At 37.7% G+C, this 16,915-nt stretch overlaps 1 protein-coding gene across 1 annotated transcript; it reads left to right on the top strand.

The window, feature by feature from the left end:
- Positions 1 to 496: 496 nt before the first annotated feature.
- LOC306845549 (cysteine-rich secretory protein LCCL domain-containing 1-like) lies at positions 497 to 7,993 on the top strand. Its single transcript, XM_079378419.1, has 15 exons — positions 497 to 806; positions 1,272 to 1,578; positions 4,146 to 4,264; positions 4,380 to 4,512; positions 4,614 to 4,729; positions 4,821 to 4,921; positions 5,116 to 5,283; positions 5,474 to 5,534; positions 5,627 to 5,693; positions 5,855 to 5,985; positions 6,066 to 6,109; positions 6,192 to 6,264; positions 6,352 to 6,421; positions 6,799 to 6,932; positions 7,286 to 7,993. The coding sequence occupies exons 2-15, from the start codon at positions 1,321 to 1,323 to the stop codon at positions 7,335 to 7,337; spliced, it is 1,527 nt and encodes a 508-aa protein (XP_079234545.1). The 5' UTR covers positions 497 to 806; positions 1,272 to 1,320; the 3' UTR covers positions 7,338 to 7,993.
- The last annotated feature ends 8,922 nt before the right edge of the window (positions 7,994 to 16,915 follow it).

Raw genomic sequence — 16,915 nt, 5'->3', positions numbered from 1 at the left:
ATCTGATAAATTAAGCTTCTCACAAAATTCAAGATGAGTCAGTTATGTATAAATAAATCCATATAGTTGTTCAGCTCAAATTTCCTGTTTGTGGAGACTGGAGAGCATTCAGAGTTCATGGAGTTCAAAGTTTTTAACCATATAGTGAAGGCTTGAAAAAAAAATACTCAATGCTGCCATCTAGTGTTTGTTTGGTCTGTAACACAGTATACTGTACAGTCCATTGGTCTAGATAGATAGATTTCATGTTTTAAGATATACATAATGATTTTATACAAATTATACTATTCTATCCCGTAAACCTAACCTTCACAGAAACCTGGATTGTTATATTTTCAACAACAACAACAAAAAGTTCACAGTAAAGGTACTCATGGGGACCAAATTGCCCCCACAAGGTCAGAAATGTAAGATTTTGCCATCTTTGTTGGAGGTCTATCTACCACACGCACACAAATAAAAATAGCATAAATCTTCGTTGACTTTGACTAGATATGCAGAGCAGAAACACAGTCTAAAGCAGCAGTATTTATGCGTATATTTTCACCGGTATGCTCCTTCTGTGCTGTGGGTGTGTCGATGGGCGTGTGGGCGTGGCTTACAAGTTCACTATAAATGAGAAAAGCAGCCTCACAATTTGAAACATTTGAAAGTACATTATTTTGCCGCGCAATGACTCATGATGACTCATTCATAAAGAAACTTCAAGCAGACCAAAACAGGTGGACACGTGTATTTGAAATACAAAACAGCAGCGAATAATTATTTCAGCAAATCAACACCGGAGATAAACATCCACGCGAAAGGTAAAATGCTGCTTAAAATGCTTTCATTATAAATAGCACTTAACATTTTAAAATATGTAATATGAATTGATAGTACTATAAGTGTTATAACAAGTGTAGAAAAGTTAATATTAGTTTCTTTAAAGATAGCATTAGGGTTACTCATATAACTAAAGATGCTATAGACTTCAATGACTTGTGTGGTCAGTTTTAATGCAAGACACGACCGTATGAAATATTGCATGTGTGTGGCAAAAGGCGTAGCGCTACACAAGTCTTTAATAAGTGAGAAACAATCAGCTCGGTTGTAAAAATGCTGAAACTGCACTTTTCAGTCAGGCTTGTGTGAAATGAGCATCCATGCAAATGCACACAAATCATCATTATATTATGTAAAAATTCTGTATAAATATGTATATTTGCTAAGTAGACATTTGTGTGCATTAAAATGATTTCAATCTGATAAAAAATATTTTGATTTCACAGGCAGAGGACAGATACCACTTTGGATTTTGTCACTGACAGCTGTGGAAACATGAAGTGTGGACATGAAAATTTATTTAGTGGGTTTGTGCTGCTTGTGACTGTCCAAACTGTGGTTTCCATGGTGATTCCCAATGCCACCCACTTAGAAGCCATCCTGGAAAAATACATGGATAAGGATGAGGCGTGGTGGCAATCCAAGTCAAGGGGCAAAAGAGCAATTTCACAGAGCGATATGCAACTGATTCTCGACCTACATAATAAGCTGAGGGGTCAAGTGTACCCCCCTGCCTCAAATATGGAGTACATGGTAAGATCACATGATTCTACCTCAGTGACAATTCTACTGAATCATGTTCCTAACTTAAGATCAAAGCATGAGCAAAAATATATTTTCTGCACAATGTCATACAAAATTCAAGGGTCAGTCTTGGTTTTACCTGCCAAAGAGTGAATAAAAATAAATTGTCTACTACATTTATTTATATGTCATGGCCAATATTAAAATAGTACATTATTTGTCGAAATAAATGAAAAATAAAAGACTAAAATAACCGTTTTAAATGGTAGATTTAGCATTATAAAAAATATTTGAGATTTCGTAATGTTATTAATAGTATAATTGCGTTAGATGACAGCACGAGTAATCTAAATGCAAAAAAAAATGGAAATGTAAAATTAAATATGCAATTTCTGGAACCATATTTCAAATAAATTTTAAATTCTCTTATATCATCCAATAACTCACATGGAACCAATATATTGTGTATCCCTACTTGAAATCAGCATGACGCACAGAAAGAATCAGTAAAATACATTTTAAAATGTGAAAACCTGTAAAATCATGCTAAAGTACAACTTTCCCATTGAATGGTGAGTTAAAAGGCTATTTATACATTGATGGGGTCATGAGGGGCTTATAAATGTATCACATGGCTCTGCCAACCGGTATTGGGTACCATACCATAACCGCACTTTGCACAAATGCACTAGAACACACTGAACTACTGTCAAGTTTGTGGTCTACAACAAACAGTTCATCATGTCCATCAGGGAGGCCAAAATGCAGCTTCTCCTTCCCACGTTCTGTGGCTCACCTACTGTATGTGGCGCTCAGCCAGACCTCTCATTGCTTTTTGGCCAAATATGACCATCTATAGAACCATCTATAGCTGCTGCTTCGCCCCGCTGCATTGCAGTTGGCAACAATGATGGCAAATATTGACTCAGACATCAAAGAATAGAACAGAGTATAAAACTAAATCAACAGAGACCATTCTTTTATTTTAGCTCTTAGGTCCAGTGTACAACACAGTAGTTCTTTAATCCTAAAATACATGATGCATTTCTCAGCACTGCACATGGATCATTTTATATGACTGACACTTGCAATCAGCTGTAAGAGAAGAGTTTCAAAACATTCTTCTTAGACAATTACTTTTGAGTTGATAACATCTGTGGCGCTCTGGGACTCTGAACAATTCAGTGTTAAATCTGTCAAATCCCAGAGCCCTGTATCCCACAGCAAAGTTTAACAGAATGTGTCTGTGTGGGGCGCAGGTAGGGGAGGAGACATTAGCTACCTCCATGCTACACAGTCCTCTGGGTAATTATTCTGAAAGGGAAGTAGAGGGAGTCACAGAGGATGCATATCTCCCTGGGAATGCACCCAGATGGTCGCTGTAACTGCAAATTAGGCATCGCAACAAATAAACAATGTCAAGACGGGTCTCAAAGGCCACATAAAATGCCAGCGGGCTTTGCATCTCTATGCATGTTATGCTCAGATGCAGAAAGCCTGCTACAATTTTATGTACCTGAAATACCAATATTACATTCACATTTATGGTAAACATTTCAAGTACATGTTGACGACATGTAACATATTTCATATAGCTCGCAGTAAACAGTAAGAATCGTCTTTTTTTCAGGTGATATACTGTGCAGGATAAAAGATCAGAGTTATCAAGGTGGATGAGGAATAGTATTTGTTGAGGACTGTTGGAATGGAATGTACCAGCTCTGCACATATGGAACAGATTAGCACAGGGCAGCAAACTACGCATATGTAATTTTAAATTAAGCTGCTCTGTATTGAAATAATCAGAACCCTGTGCAGAACAGTACACTGCTTATTCTTTCATACAATACACTTTAAACCAGTAGAGTTTAGACTAATGGCAGTTTTAATATGGCTTTGTTTTGTGTGTTAGTGAAACAGAAATTATTTATGGTTTTTAACTCTAACTGGACCAAAACTGGACTCTAACTTGTAGATTTATAGCAATCTACTGGACAGAACTAAACAACCATGCATTGACGTACATACTGTAGGCAGAACCAGGTTCAACAATTTGCCAAAAAATGTTATCGGAATGTTTTTTTTCTGACGTGCTTTTGCCCTTTAAAATATTTGCTTTTGTGTTTTAAATGGATAGTTCACCCAAAAATTAAAAGTCTGTAATTTACTCACCCTCATGTCCAAACCGGTATTTCTTCCTTTCTTCTGCTGCACACAAAAGAAGATATTTTGAAGAATATTAATAATGAAACAGTTGTTGGTGACCACTGACTGCATGGACAAAATGTATTTTATGAAGAAAGAAAGTTGTTCAGTTTTGGAATTACATGAGGGTGAGTAAATGATGGCCAAATTTATATTTATGGCTGAACTAGTCTGGATCTTTTACGCACTCACGCACAGACAGGTATGACATTGTTCAGTACAGTTAGTGTCATGAAAAATGTCAGGTTTGAGTTTGATAAGAAAGTGGTTGTCACCAAATTGTGTGTGAGCTTATTATGCATGCAAATACAGGACTGATAACCGTATTCTGCTGCATATACAATATAGTTTGTGGCTCTTCGCTGTGACAGGTGTGGGACACTGAACTGGAGAGGAGCGCTGAGCACTGGGCACACACTTGTCTGTGGGAACATGGACCGTCTCACCTGCTGACCCGTATTGGCCAGAACCTGGGAGCTCACTGGGGCAGGTGCTGTATTACAAGTGGATAAAAACAATATTGATGTCACATCAAATAACAATTACATCTCAATGAGTTCTTATACAGTGCACTAACTGTTTGCTTTAAATATGATTGTCTTTAGAGACAGACCTCCGACATTTCATGTCCAAGCCTGGTATGATGAAGTGAGAGATTTCAGCTACCCCTATCCACAAGAGTGTAACCCTCACTGCCCTTACAGATGCTCTGGACCCGTCTGCACGCATTACACACAGGTAAAACCTATTCATGTTTTAACAATTTACATTTTGCTATGATACAAGCAATCAGTTGAGATGATCTATATAGTAATAGCGATATTATGTTTTTTTCACAGCTGGTTTGGGCCACAACCAACAAAATTGGCTGTGCCATCAATGTGTGCTATAACATGAATGTATGGGGGATGATCTGGGCCAAAGCTGTGTACCTGGTCTGCAATTACTCTCCCCCGTAAGAATGTTAACCTTTTTTGTCATTTGCAGTATGATAATTCTAATAAAGCACTATTATTAGCTTTTGTCATGTGGCATCCTTTTCACAGAGGTAACTGGTGGGGACATGCGCCATACAAGCACGGGACCCCTTGCTCTGCCTGCCCACCCAGCTATGGCGGCGGTTGCAGAAACAATCTCTGCTATAAAGGTACTAAACCATAGTATATAGACCAAATACTGAGATGACAAATTTGATTAATTATTATGACGTATTACACAGTTAATTTGATTAAAATATGTTTGACATCCCTAAACTAGATAAGAAAACAACATTTAGCTAACATGTGAAGGCTGTAGGCCCTGAATCATTTGAAAAATGTAATTAAATTGTGCTCTCTTCAGATGATGGCAGTCATTATCATTACACACCTGAGACAGAGGAAAATAACTATATTGAACCAGAACCCGAGCCAGTTCGAAGCCACGACACCCCCTACAGAGATGAGACACCGACACCTTCTCCCAACGAGAACATTGAGAGGAACGAAGTCATCAGTACTTCCCAGATGTGTAAGATAACTTCTCTGGCTGACTCAAGATAAATTTCATTGGTTGACTTAACTGGACAGGGCTGTAAAGTCTTTACTGGGTGCCATCAGAAAGTATGTTTGCATAGATACTGTATGTATGTTCTCTTAAATTCTGAAAAAAACACCACTCCTGTGTTTATATATTGACATCTACTATAATTTTTTTGCAGCTCAGCAAGTAGCATGTGATACTAGATTACGTGATCAGTGCAAAGGAACTACTTGTAACAGGTAAAATGGGTGTATTCGCACATCAGCTACAAACAAATTTGATTTGGTCATTCTACTATGACTAATTTCACGTCTGGTAAATCTTTAATCAGGTACGAATGCCCACCAGGCTGCTTGTACAACTATGGAAAAGTAATTGGATCAGGCCATTATGACATGGTAGGTAAACGCATTCGCTTTGCATTTTATTTATATCAATGTGGCATTGCACAGATTTAAAAGTTGATTTTTTTCCATTAACGTATTTAAATGCTATATCAAATTTTGGATGGATTGTGGTCAGCTCAGGGTCTCTTTCATTAATGTTGCTGTTTTTCCAGCAATCCAGCATCTGTGGTAGCGGCTTGCATGCTGGAATAATAGATGATGATGGAGGCTGGCTGGATGTCACAAGGGTGGGCAGAAGGCAACGATTCTCAAAGTCCTTCAAAAATGGAGTTCAGACTCTGGCGTAAGTCACAGAACCCATATGTTTCATGCTGCTGGATGTGGGTTCAACAATGTTCTCACATTTTCCATGTTATTCCTCAGGAAAAATCAGAGTGCCAATGCCTTCACTGTATCAAATGTTCCAGGTAAGTGCACACGTGATTATATTGAATGAGATAAACGTTCAGTTTCATAAAATAAATTTAATAAATGTTTTATGACTTCCAGTGAAAGCAGTAAATTGTGAAACTACGGTGGCGCAATTTTGCCCTTTCAAGAAACCAGTCCGGCACTGCCCCAGGTAAAATAATCTTGATGGATTACACAAAATACTATGCAGTAAATTTGTCATTAATATCACAAAAGCTAACAAGATGTTTTTTTTCAGGTTGTATTGTCCTCGTAATTGCTTGTACAACAGCTATGCCCGAGTGATCGGAACCCGCTATTATTCAGATGTAAGTCTTCATGCCATTTAAAGGGATAGTTTAACCAAAAATGAAAATTAGCCCGTGATTTACTGCTAAGATTTGCTTTGTATTTTTCTCTGCTTCAACTTAATTTAACTCAAACTATCCACATAATCTTTTATAGCTCTGTACTATTATTATATGCCAAAAATGATCTTTTTGTTCCCCTAATGAACTTTAGGAGAACCATCAGAAACGAAGATGATACTTAAACATAATTGATTATTCACATAAGTCTCCTGAGCTATAAAAGGACAATAATATGTTCCTCTGGGTCGCTCTATTGCAGCTATTAGGAAGTCACTGTTCTGTTACCACTGCAGTAGAAAATGAGCCATCTTTCCTTATTCTTTCCCACTGAGCAGAATTCCAGTATATGCAGGGCAGCTATCCATGCAGGGGTGATTCGAAGTGACTCAGGAGGTTATCTGGACGTAATGCCTGTGGACAAGAGGAAGCAGTACAAGGGCTCCTACCAGAATGGCATCACCTCAGAGAGGTACTGAGTGTGTTGAGTCAGCTTTTGAGCTACTACTGCTGTATAGCTGATCTTTCCTTCTTGGCTTCAGCTTCAGACTAACTATCTAATATCCCTCCATATGAGCTTGGTTGGATAACGTAATCATTTTATTTAGTGGGTGGCTGAACGTAATCGTATAAACTCTGCTTCTCCTCTGCAAAATAAAACCAGACCACCTACACAGTCTGGTTTTGTTTTGTTTCATTACATAGCATTTTGAGGGTATCATGAGTATCTGATGGGTGATTTAATGACTTATACTAGCATTTAAATCATATCTGTTTCTATCCTGCTGCTTCTGGATTAATATTGGCCATTATTCTTCCATTTAGCCTACAGAATCCCTCAGGAGGCAAAGCGTTCCGAGTGTTTGCGGTCATTTGAAACCATCATCCAAGGACAGATGCAAGGAAATAGAGCTCTTGGTAACATAACATCCAGTAATTACCACGCATTTGGTTTGCTGGTCTTGCTGGGCTGGATTTTAGGCCAGTGCTGTCACGAAAAATCTCCTCAACAGGAAAAAAAGACATTGACTTTGACACCATCTGGCCCTGAGAAAACAAAGTCTCCTTGATTTTTATTTCTCTGCGTGTAAATGTCATGTATATATGTGCTGTAAATATAGTGAATTTTATCCATTACATTCATTCTTGTATGTTTTTATAAAACGTATATATTTGTTATTTTAAGCACATAAAGATATAAAGCTTTCCTTAAAATAACAAAATAGGCAATTGTGCATGCAAACACAAAAGTGTTAATGTCTGAACATGCTGAATGTGTAGAAAAGGCCACATATTACAGTTTATATTTTTGTAAACATTTTTATATCAGTGTTCAGATGCTGCTCATTGGTGTATTGCGCTTTACAGTATATTATGCTGCATATGTTCAGAATTTGATACTGTAACAACCTGGCAGGCCAGGAAATCATTATTGCTTTAGAAGAATTTGAAAAATGTACCCCAAAAGGAGCAGTGGAGACACATTTTTGTGTTATTTTCATGCAATCTAAAATAAAGATATTTAGACTCATAATTAATCAGTTGCAAATATTACTATACTATACCATCCTGTCATGACTGTGACTATGAACATCTTGAGTGTATCTTAGGTCAGACCAAGTATATTGAAATATTTAATGTGGTCCCATCTGTCACAATGCACACAGCAGGGAGGAACGAGGAACACGCAGACGAGGATGTAACTCAAAATAACAGTTTTTAATGAAGACATCACGGCAGGGCAAGACAAGGCAAGGCTGATACAGACAGGAACACTGGGGAGTAATAAGTAGACCAGATTAAATCAAACTGAATAGACAGGACTATAAATACACAGGATAATCACACAAAGCTGGACAAGAATTAACTAATAATCACACTAGACGAGGACAAGAAACAAACCAAATATGGACACAAGAGGTGGGAACACATGACACACACGACCGATGACTGTCACCATCGCAATGTCCAGTTTTGATGTATTATGTATTTGAATTTCTGTGATTGTTGGCTAAACACAGCTGTGAGGTTATTTCAAATTTGAGACTCTGGAAGGCGCAGACGGTGTCTCTGCACCTTGAAGAATGAAAACCCAATGTGCCTCATGTGAAAACACTCAACTTCTGCTGGCGGTGCACAGGCACCACAGACAAAGAAGGGCATTGTGTGTATGCTGGTGTGTGTGATGATTTCAATCTCACTTCCTGGAGTGCATTTCCTCCATGTCAGGCACAGATGTGGTTGAGTGTTAGTAGTGAGCTCTCTGTCACTCACCTTGACCCCTCTCATTTCCTGTCTGCCCTCTCAGGCTCTATCATGATCATTGCCTCCAGGCTCACAACCCCTTGCAGTTTATCACAAAATCTCAAGTACGTTTCTGCCTTGTTCATATAGCCATCAAATGCAGAGTTTTTGAAAAACCTAAATGTGCACTCAATAAATTTCCCCTTATTAGAAAGTTCTACTCATGAAGAAATGAATAGTACTTTGGTCACACTAGTGTCAGTAACATATTGCCTAAACATAGAGACAGAGAGATATATGTGCAACAACAAAATAATAATAATACTCTTATTCAGTAAGGAAGCATTAAACTGATCAAAAGTAACAGCAAATACATTTATGCTAAAAAGAGATTTATATTTCAAATGAATTGTGTTCTTTTGAGCTTTCTATTCAGCAAAGAATTTTGAAAAATTGTATCATGGGTTGCACAAAAATATTAAGCAGCACAAATGTTTTCAACACTACTATAATAATTATAATATTTTTTCTTGAGCACAAAATCAGCATATTAAAATTATTAATGAAGGTTCATGTGACACTGAGACTATTGATGGCTGCTAAAAATTCAGCTTTCGCCATTACAGGAATAAATTACATTTTAAATTATATTAAAATAGAAATCAGTCATTTTAAATTGAAATAATATTTCAGAATTGTACTGTTTTAATAAATGCAGCATTGGTGAGCATAAGAGACTTCTTCCAAAAACATTTTAAAAAACTCACAACCCCAAACTTTTGAATATAATTTGTTTTGAAGAAATACAGTATGTACATTTCGTGTTGTGAAAAATTCCACATTCACATCATAATAAGGCTTCAGTCATAAAAGTATCCTGACATAAAAGTAAAATATGTTTATTTATTTATTTATTTTTTTTTTTTTCATGGAGCAGGTTGCCTCGTGGAAGACTCTGGTGGCCCAGTAGTGCACAACAATGAAGTCACCACAATACATCATTCAGGACTAATTTAGTTGTGTTGTGGCTTGTTTCCGTTGTGTTGTGCTGATTTCGTTGTGTTGTGTTCATTTCTTTGTGTTGCGGCTTGTTTCCGTTGTGTTGTGGCCATTCTGTTGCGGCTTGTTTCCATTGCGTTGTGCTAATTTTATTGGGTTGAGGTTTATTTTCATCATGTTGTGCTAATTTCTTTGTATCGTGGCTTGTTTTTGGTGTGTTGAGGCTTGTTGCCATTGTGTTGTGCTAATTTTGCTGTGTTGTGGCTTGTTTCTGTTGTGTTGTGCTAATTTTGTTGGGTTGTTTCTGTTGTTTTGTGCTAATTTCATTGTGTTACGGCTTGATTCCATTGTGTTGTGCTAATTTTGTTGTGTTGTTTCTGTTGTGTTGTGCTAATTTTGTTGTGTTGTTTCTGTTGTGTTGTGCTAATTTCATTGTTTTACGGCTTGATTCCATTGTGTTGTGCTAATTTTGTTGTGTTGTTTCCATTGTGTTGTGCTAATTTCTTTGTGTTACGGCTTGTTTTCATTGTGTTGTGCTAATTTCTTTGTGTTGCGGCTTGTTTTCATTGTGTTGTGCTAATTTAGCTGTGTTGCGGCTGGTTTCCATTGTGTTGTGGAGATTCCGTTGTAATGTGCATTACTGGGCAACCGTAGTGTCATATGAACAGCAAGTAACCTCGTTATTGAGGACGTCTGATGGTAGAATAAAGTCATGATGGCTGATAACACACTTCTACAAAAATATTTGTGACTGAAAACATAAAAAACAGATTCACCATCAAATATCTCTCATGTGGGGTCACAAATGCTAACTATAGCATGAGCTAACACCTTGTTTCTGTTTGTCAGCTTTTGTAAAAACAAATTGCAATCAATTTTGCAGTAGTTATCCATCTTTTGTGAACCCACACTTTGATGCAAGCCTTCTGAACAATAGTTATCAGTTTGTTTCATCACAGTTACCAGGAGATGGAAGCTGTGTTGTGGAGAAACTTCCCAGGAAAGGCTGGGGAACCAGAGCAGATGCATATGATGGTCTCCAGAGAGAAGAGGCATGCATCAGAGCTCTGTCAAAATTCACAGGCCAGTGTGGCAGACGTTGGAGGTGGAACGGGATAAGGACATGTCTGTACTCAAGACACCTAGGTGGCATAAGAATAAGAGAACTGAATCTGCAAATGTATCACTGCAAATACAAAAACACAGTGGTATTGTGCCTGGTGTTCTTTTATTTCAACATTTGCATGTTGACCAGTCTCCCAAATGTCATCTCAAGGAAATACATGTCTATACTCTCAAGATACGTTGTGGACCTTTGAATCGTGGGCAGTGAGTGTGAAGCTACACAGGTTTCACATGCTCATGTGTTCTAGGTTTAGATCCAAAGTCTGAAAACAGTGCGACTTGATATTTTATATTTGTACCCAACAGACAGTTGGCTGGATCCTTATAAACTGTAATGAAAAATCTCTGTAGTTCATATTGCGGTCAAAATTAATTATGATCAGTATGCCACCAAGCGTTACAAGCATACCATAATAGTTGCATTTTTCCTAGTAATGTGGCTCATTGCCATACATTTAGGACATATTAGGGATATTTAGGAAATATTTGATTGTTAATTGAAATATCTACTATTTAAAATGGCTAATATTTGAAATCTTTAATTGTATATACATTTAAATGAAATTTAAATATTAGTCAGAAACCATGAGATTAATTAAGATTATTTTATCCCATTGATGGCCCTAGTTTTTAATATCACTAAGTTTAAATTTTGAACAGTGCTGCAAATATAAATTGAAAATTGAAAATGTTGCATTTCATTGTTACATTACTCTAATATTGTATAGGAACTATGTTTCAAAAACTATTGTCACAACATGTTGTCTATCTAATCTCAGTGATGTTTTGCACAGTTAAATGTGTCTTCATATATAAAAATGGATATCTATAGGTGGGCATGATAGAGTACTGAAACTGTTTATGGCACAAAATGTAATTTCAATTGTGTCATACTCTCAGCAGCTTATAAATCACAGTGGAAAACACATTGTGGTTCTCACAAACCACATTTATCCAAGCCTGGGTAGAATTTTCATTTACCTTGTGTAATTTTGTTCTTGGTTTTCAAGGATGCGGACATGTCACGCAACCCTATGGGGAAGTCGTGGCCTAATGGTTAGAGAGTCGGTCTTGTAATCCAAAGGTTGCGGGTTCGAGTCTCCGGCCGGCAGGAATTGTCGTTGGGGGGAGTGAATGTCCAGCGCTCTCTCCACCCTCAATACCACGACTGAGGTGCCCTTGAGCAAGGCACCGAACCCCCAACTGCTCCCCGGGCGCTGCAGCATAAAATGGCTGCCCACTGCTCCGGGTGTGTGTTCACGGTGTGTGTGTGTTCACTGCTGTGTGTGTGCACGTTGGATGGGTTAAATGCAGAGCACGAATTCCGAGTATGGGTCACCATACTTGGCTGAATGTCACTTCACTTCACTTCACTTCACTTCACACTTCACTAACCTTCCCATGATTGCATCTGTCTATTTCTCTAGTTTCTTTACATTGCACAGCCTTTAGATATGATATGGAAGGCACATCTTAACTCTGCATGACTATGAACAGTTGCATTTTATTATTCATATTTAGCATGGGATTTTCCCTGCTGCCCACAATCCTTTCAGAACAGACCTGTGATCCGGTGGTCCAGAGAGAGATGACCACAGCACTGAATAGTGAGGATGTCTATTTGTGACCAATCCATTTTTTATATCCACAGCCTGGTCATTGCAAACCAGTTTCTAGAAATGACTCACACATTCATATGAATTCCTCAGAAGCCACTCGCTTGAGTGGACGTATATGATGTGCATGTGGTCGACAATAAGTACCTTCACATAAGGGCTTGCAGAGGCCGTGTGCGAGCTCACCGCCACAGCAGATTTTAATGAGTATTATTCTAACATACTTACAGCAGGAACTTGCTTTTCTTTGCATTGCTGGTTTGTATAATGATAATGGAATATTTTTAACCGTGCTTATATACATAAATATCCAGCACACAGCCCACAGAAGTGTCATATCTGGTTCCAGATGTTTTCATTCTATACATGTAAGTGTATTTCTGAAAATAAGACATTGTGCATGGGCTTGTATGGGACAGAATTACAGGAAAATGGCTGTAACTTGATCTGACATACGTTATGATTCCAAAATGCTGGTTGCAGATGTTAATCTCCTTTCCGATGGGTGGTAAGTATGGGTCTTTATGACTACATAGTTTTCTCATTTATACACAAAGAGGGAATTCTTCTGAAAATCTTTCAAACCGAGGCCACACCACTTGCTGATATGCTGAAATATTATTCACCTTCTAAGAGGTTTGTCTTTTTTTGCCTTTTAACCCACAACACACACATCCTTTGCCAAGTCTCCCGTTTCTCAGTACCCTAAATCTTTTGCGTTTCACCCTCCCAGTTGCGATATTGGCTGTGTTCTAAGGTGTATTTGTCAAGATCCCACACACACTGAGGTTGTGACAGTGTGGTGGTTGTGCAAGTTTTTCCTATGTTCACACAGCAGTCATAAAAGCAAAGAGCTTTCTACCCACTCCCCTGTACCCCCACTGTATGTCCTCGAAGAACCTGAGGAAAATTTTCCGCCATGGCTAAAATCGGCATGCTAATGTTTGGCACGAGCCTTCGGTGCCCTCCTGTCGCTGACCTGAGCAGAGTGCACACAACCGAGCCTACTATTTTCATCGTAATATTTATAAATTTCATTAAAATGTATATTTTGCTTCATTGGGAGTACACACCGTGTCTTGAAATCATGACAGAGGGTTCGTTTTTGTCAGCTAATGTGAAGCAAACCGAAAGAGAGTGGTTTGTTTGGGTTGGATGCTTCAGTGGGTCATTTTGATGTAGCTACCTGATTTGTATGATTTTTGATTTGATATGGTTATTCAATATTTTGTCATAATTCATGCATTGATTATATATTACTTTTTCTGTAATGTTCTTACAATAATCAGCACTGCAAACATTTACATGATCTATACCTTTAAACTAATTAAATCCTAACTGTTTCTTGTGACTTTGACTCACAGTGTGACTGTATGACTTTAGATTTCACAGTTGTGACTTCATATCTCAAAATTATGAATTTATATCTCACAATTGTGACTATATTAACAATTGTGTCTTTATAATTCAAAACTATGACTTCATATCTCACAATTGTGTCTTTATAATTCAAAACTATGACTTCATATCTCACAATTGTGACTTTAAAATTCCTAATTATGGCTATATCTTACAATGTGACTTTATATCTCATAATTATGACTTTATCTAAATGTGACTTTAAATCTCACAATTGTGATTCTATATATTAATTATTACTTTATATCTCATAATTATGACTTCATCTCAATGACTTTATATCTCAAAATGTGACTTCACATCTCATAATTATAACTTTATCTTGATGTGACTTCACATCTCACAATGTGACTATATCTCCAAATTATGACTTTATCTCAGGTTTGAATTATCTCACAATTATGAATCTATATCCCACATGTGCGACTTTAAATTTGACAATTATGTATTTATATCTCACAATTGTGACTTTATATCTTACAATTGTGACTTCATATCTCACAACGTGACGTTCTCATTTTAAGCTTATCACAATTACCTTTTTTATTTTTTACTCTGAGGCAGAAACAGACTTCCCCAATAGCCTTTTCATTAGGAAAAACAAGTCAAACTGCTTATAAAATTACTGCCATACAGTAGGTTTCTCACATAGGTTTTGAATTAACGAGGTCTCAAACCACTGGCAAAACATTTTAGGTTTTGTACGCAAAGCAAGGAAGCATTTCAAACCGCACTATCAGTTATTCTACACCAGAAGTTTTACTAACCATTTCAGAAGACAAATTATTTGCTGTGGATGTGTTGCTCTGTCTTCAAATACATGCCCAGTGACTTTGAATGCTGACTTCGCAGGACATACATAAGTGCACTGTGCAGTGTGTACACTGCGATGACATGATTTCATCCAAGTCGTGGTGTTTATGTGGGTGCTGGGGTTTCTTCTGCCAGGAGTAAACACCCAGAGGTGCTGCTTATAGAACTGGGCTGCTTAATGATACAGTCAGGAGAGGGGCTTGCTCTCACTGTTCACGTCATCTCTGACCTTTTCTGTTTGGAGGAGGTATCTGATTTCACCTCTTTTTTTCTCACGTTCACACATAAACCATTGTGGACAGCAGGTGAGTGTAAAATAGCAGCTTTGTTTTGATCTGATGTTTTGATCTGAAGGCAGCCAAGGCATCAAAAAATGGCACGCAACCAACACGAATGCCTGTTTATACAGCCAGTAAAATCAGTTTCATGTTAAATGATTGTATCCCCTGCCTGGTCTGTTCCTCCAAGAGTTTAAGACAAAACATGTGAGTGCCATCTCTGTTGTAGTGCAATATTTACTGTGTTCATATTTACATTATTGCGTTTGAAAGATGATTTGATAAGCAGCCTGATTTTATAAAGTCACCATGTTGTTTTCAAAATTAATTAATTTGTAATACATTATGTTTGTGTCATTAGTTCTCAGATTTCCCCCCCATCAGTTCAATCCAACATTAATGTGTTCATCCTCCATCTGCAAACACATGAAAAATGTGGGAAGGTGACCATTTCATTTATTAATATTATTTGTTAAATTTTCACCAAACAAGGAGCAGAAACGAATGGCTGATGGGCTGTGAGTGTGGTTGAGCATATAGATGCATTAGTTCATTTTCCACCAGCTGTTTAAAAGCAACAATGCCCTCTACTGGACTCTTTGGCCTCATTTCCTCCAGTTGTCAATGCAATTTTCATTTCGATTAGCCTTAAGCACACAATTTTTATTGTTCTGCAGATGTGATAATTCATTATCAAAAGAAAACGTCCTGGTAAGCAGGAGCCCCTGGGTGGATTGGAAATATTCCATTTGAATCCCACAAGCAATATTTCATAAGCCAGCCGTGACAGCACTACTGAAATGCTCAAACTCACACATCACTTCTGGAAAACAAGGTAACTTACTGCTGTGTATTGCAGTATGTTTTCGAAGTTTCATATTATAAAGCCAAAGAGAACAGTCGTAACCTGCTCTGCATTCACTCATGCTTGTTCCACAAAGGAATATAATGAAAATGCTCCATTTTTCAAGTCTACGTATACACTTGACGAAATATTATGTTCTTTTTTGCCCTGTTTTCAACCTTTTAAATTTAGTCTCATCAAGTCTCCGATAACAAGGGAGCCCTTTATATGGGAGACTGGGGGCATAGTCAAAGCAGGTCTGTATGGAAGAAGCCAAATTTCGTCTCGCTTCAGGGGAAGTTTGGCACAATATATACTGCTTTCTTCCTGATAATCAAAGAAAGAGCAAATGCAGCAGAACTGTGTGCGTAGACCACGGGGAACCAGTGGGGTTAAGTTAAGCAGAAAGAAAATAAACCCCATTTCAACAGACTGGCTGACTATGGCCTCATAGACCCTCTGAGGCACCTCAGATGTGCAGCTGAGCTACTCGTTCTGTTCCAAAATATATTCATTGTGGGTGCTGATGATATTTTTGCATAACTTTTGATGCATTTGCGTTCACAAGTGCATTTCCAAAAATTTCCAACAAGAAGGCATATTGATTTAAGTCTCATTTTCTCCCCCTTTCCATGTCTCTCAAGCATAGAGATGCAGTGTCTCATTTGTGCAAGTTCACTTAGTTCATTATATCACATTAGGTAAATCAATTCTAGGCCAGCCACTGAAGATTTTAAAAATCTCGAGGTTGGCATATACAAACAGCCCATTAAAAACAGCCAAAATAATCACATGACTTGTGATTATTTACTCGCAAACCTGATTTTTGCATTTGTGGATGGCAATGCATCAGTGTGCCTATTAAATCCCCGGGGGAAACATGTCTGGCATGAGGCCCTCAGTGGTGATTGACATGTTTTCTTGCCTGTAACCACCTGAAATAATGCCAGTTTCAGCCGTTGTGACCTCAGCACACTTCCTCTGGATGTGTTATTTAAACGTGGCATAGCCCGTAAAGGTCTCAAATACTATTAGTTACTGTCACTCATTTTGTCATACTTTCATGATATGTTGCATTAATGTAGTAAGTAGATATTAAATGAGCAATTAAAGTCTT

Source organism: Barbus barbus (assembly GCF_936440315.1).
Source record: "Barbus barbus genome assembly, chromosome: 26".
NCBI classification, from domain to species: domain Eukaryota; kingdom Metazoa; phylum Chordata; class Actinopteri; order Cypriniformes; family Cyprinidae; genus Barbus; species Barbus barbus.
The sequence above is the reverse complement of the archived record's forward strand: the minus strand, read 5'-3'. Positions and strand labels throughout refer to the sequence as shown.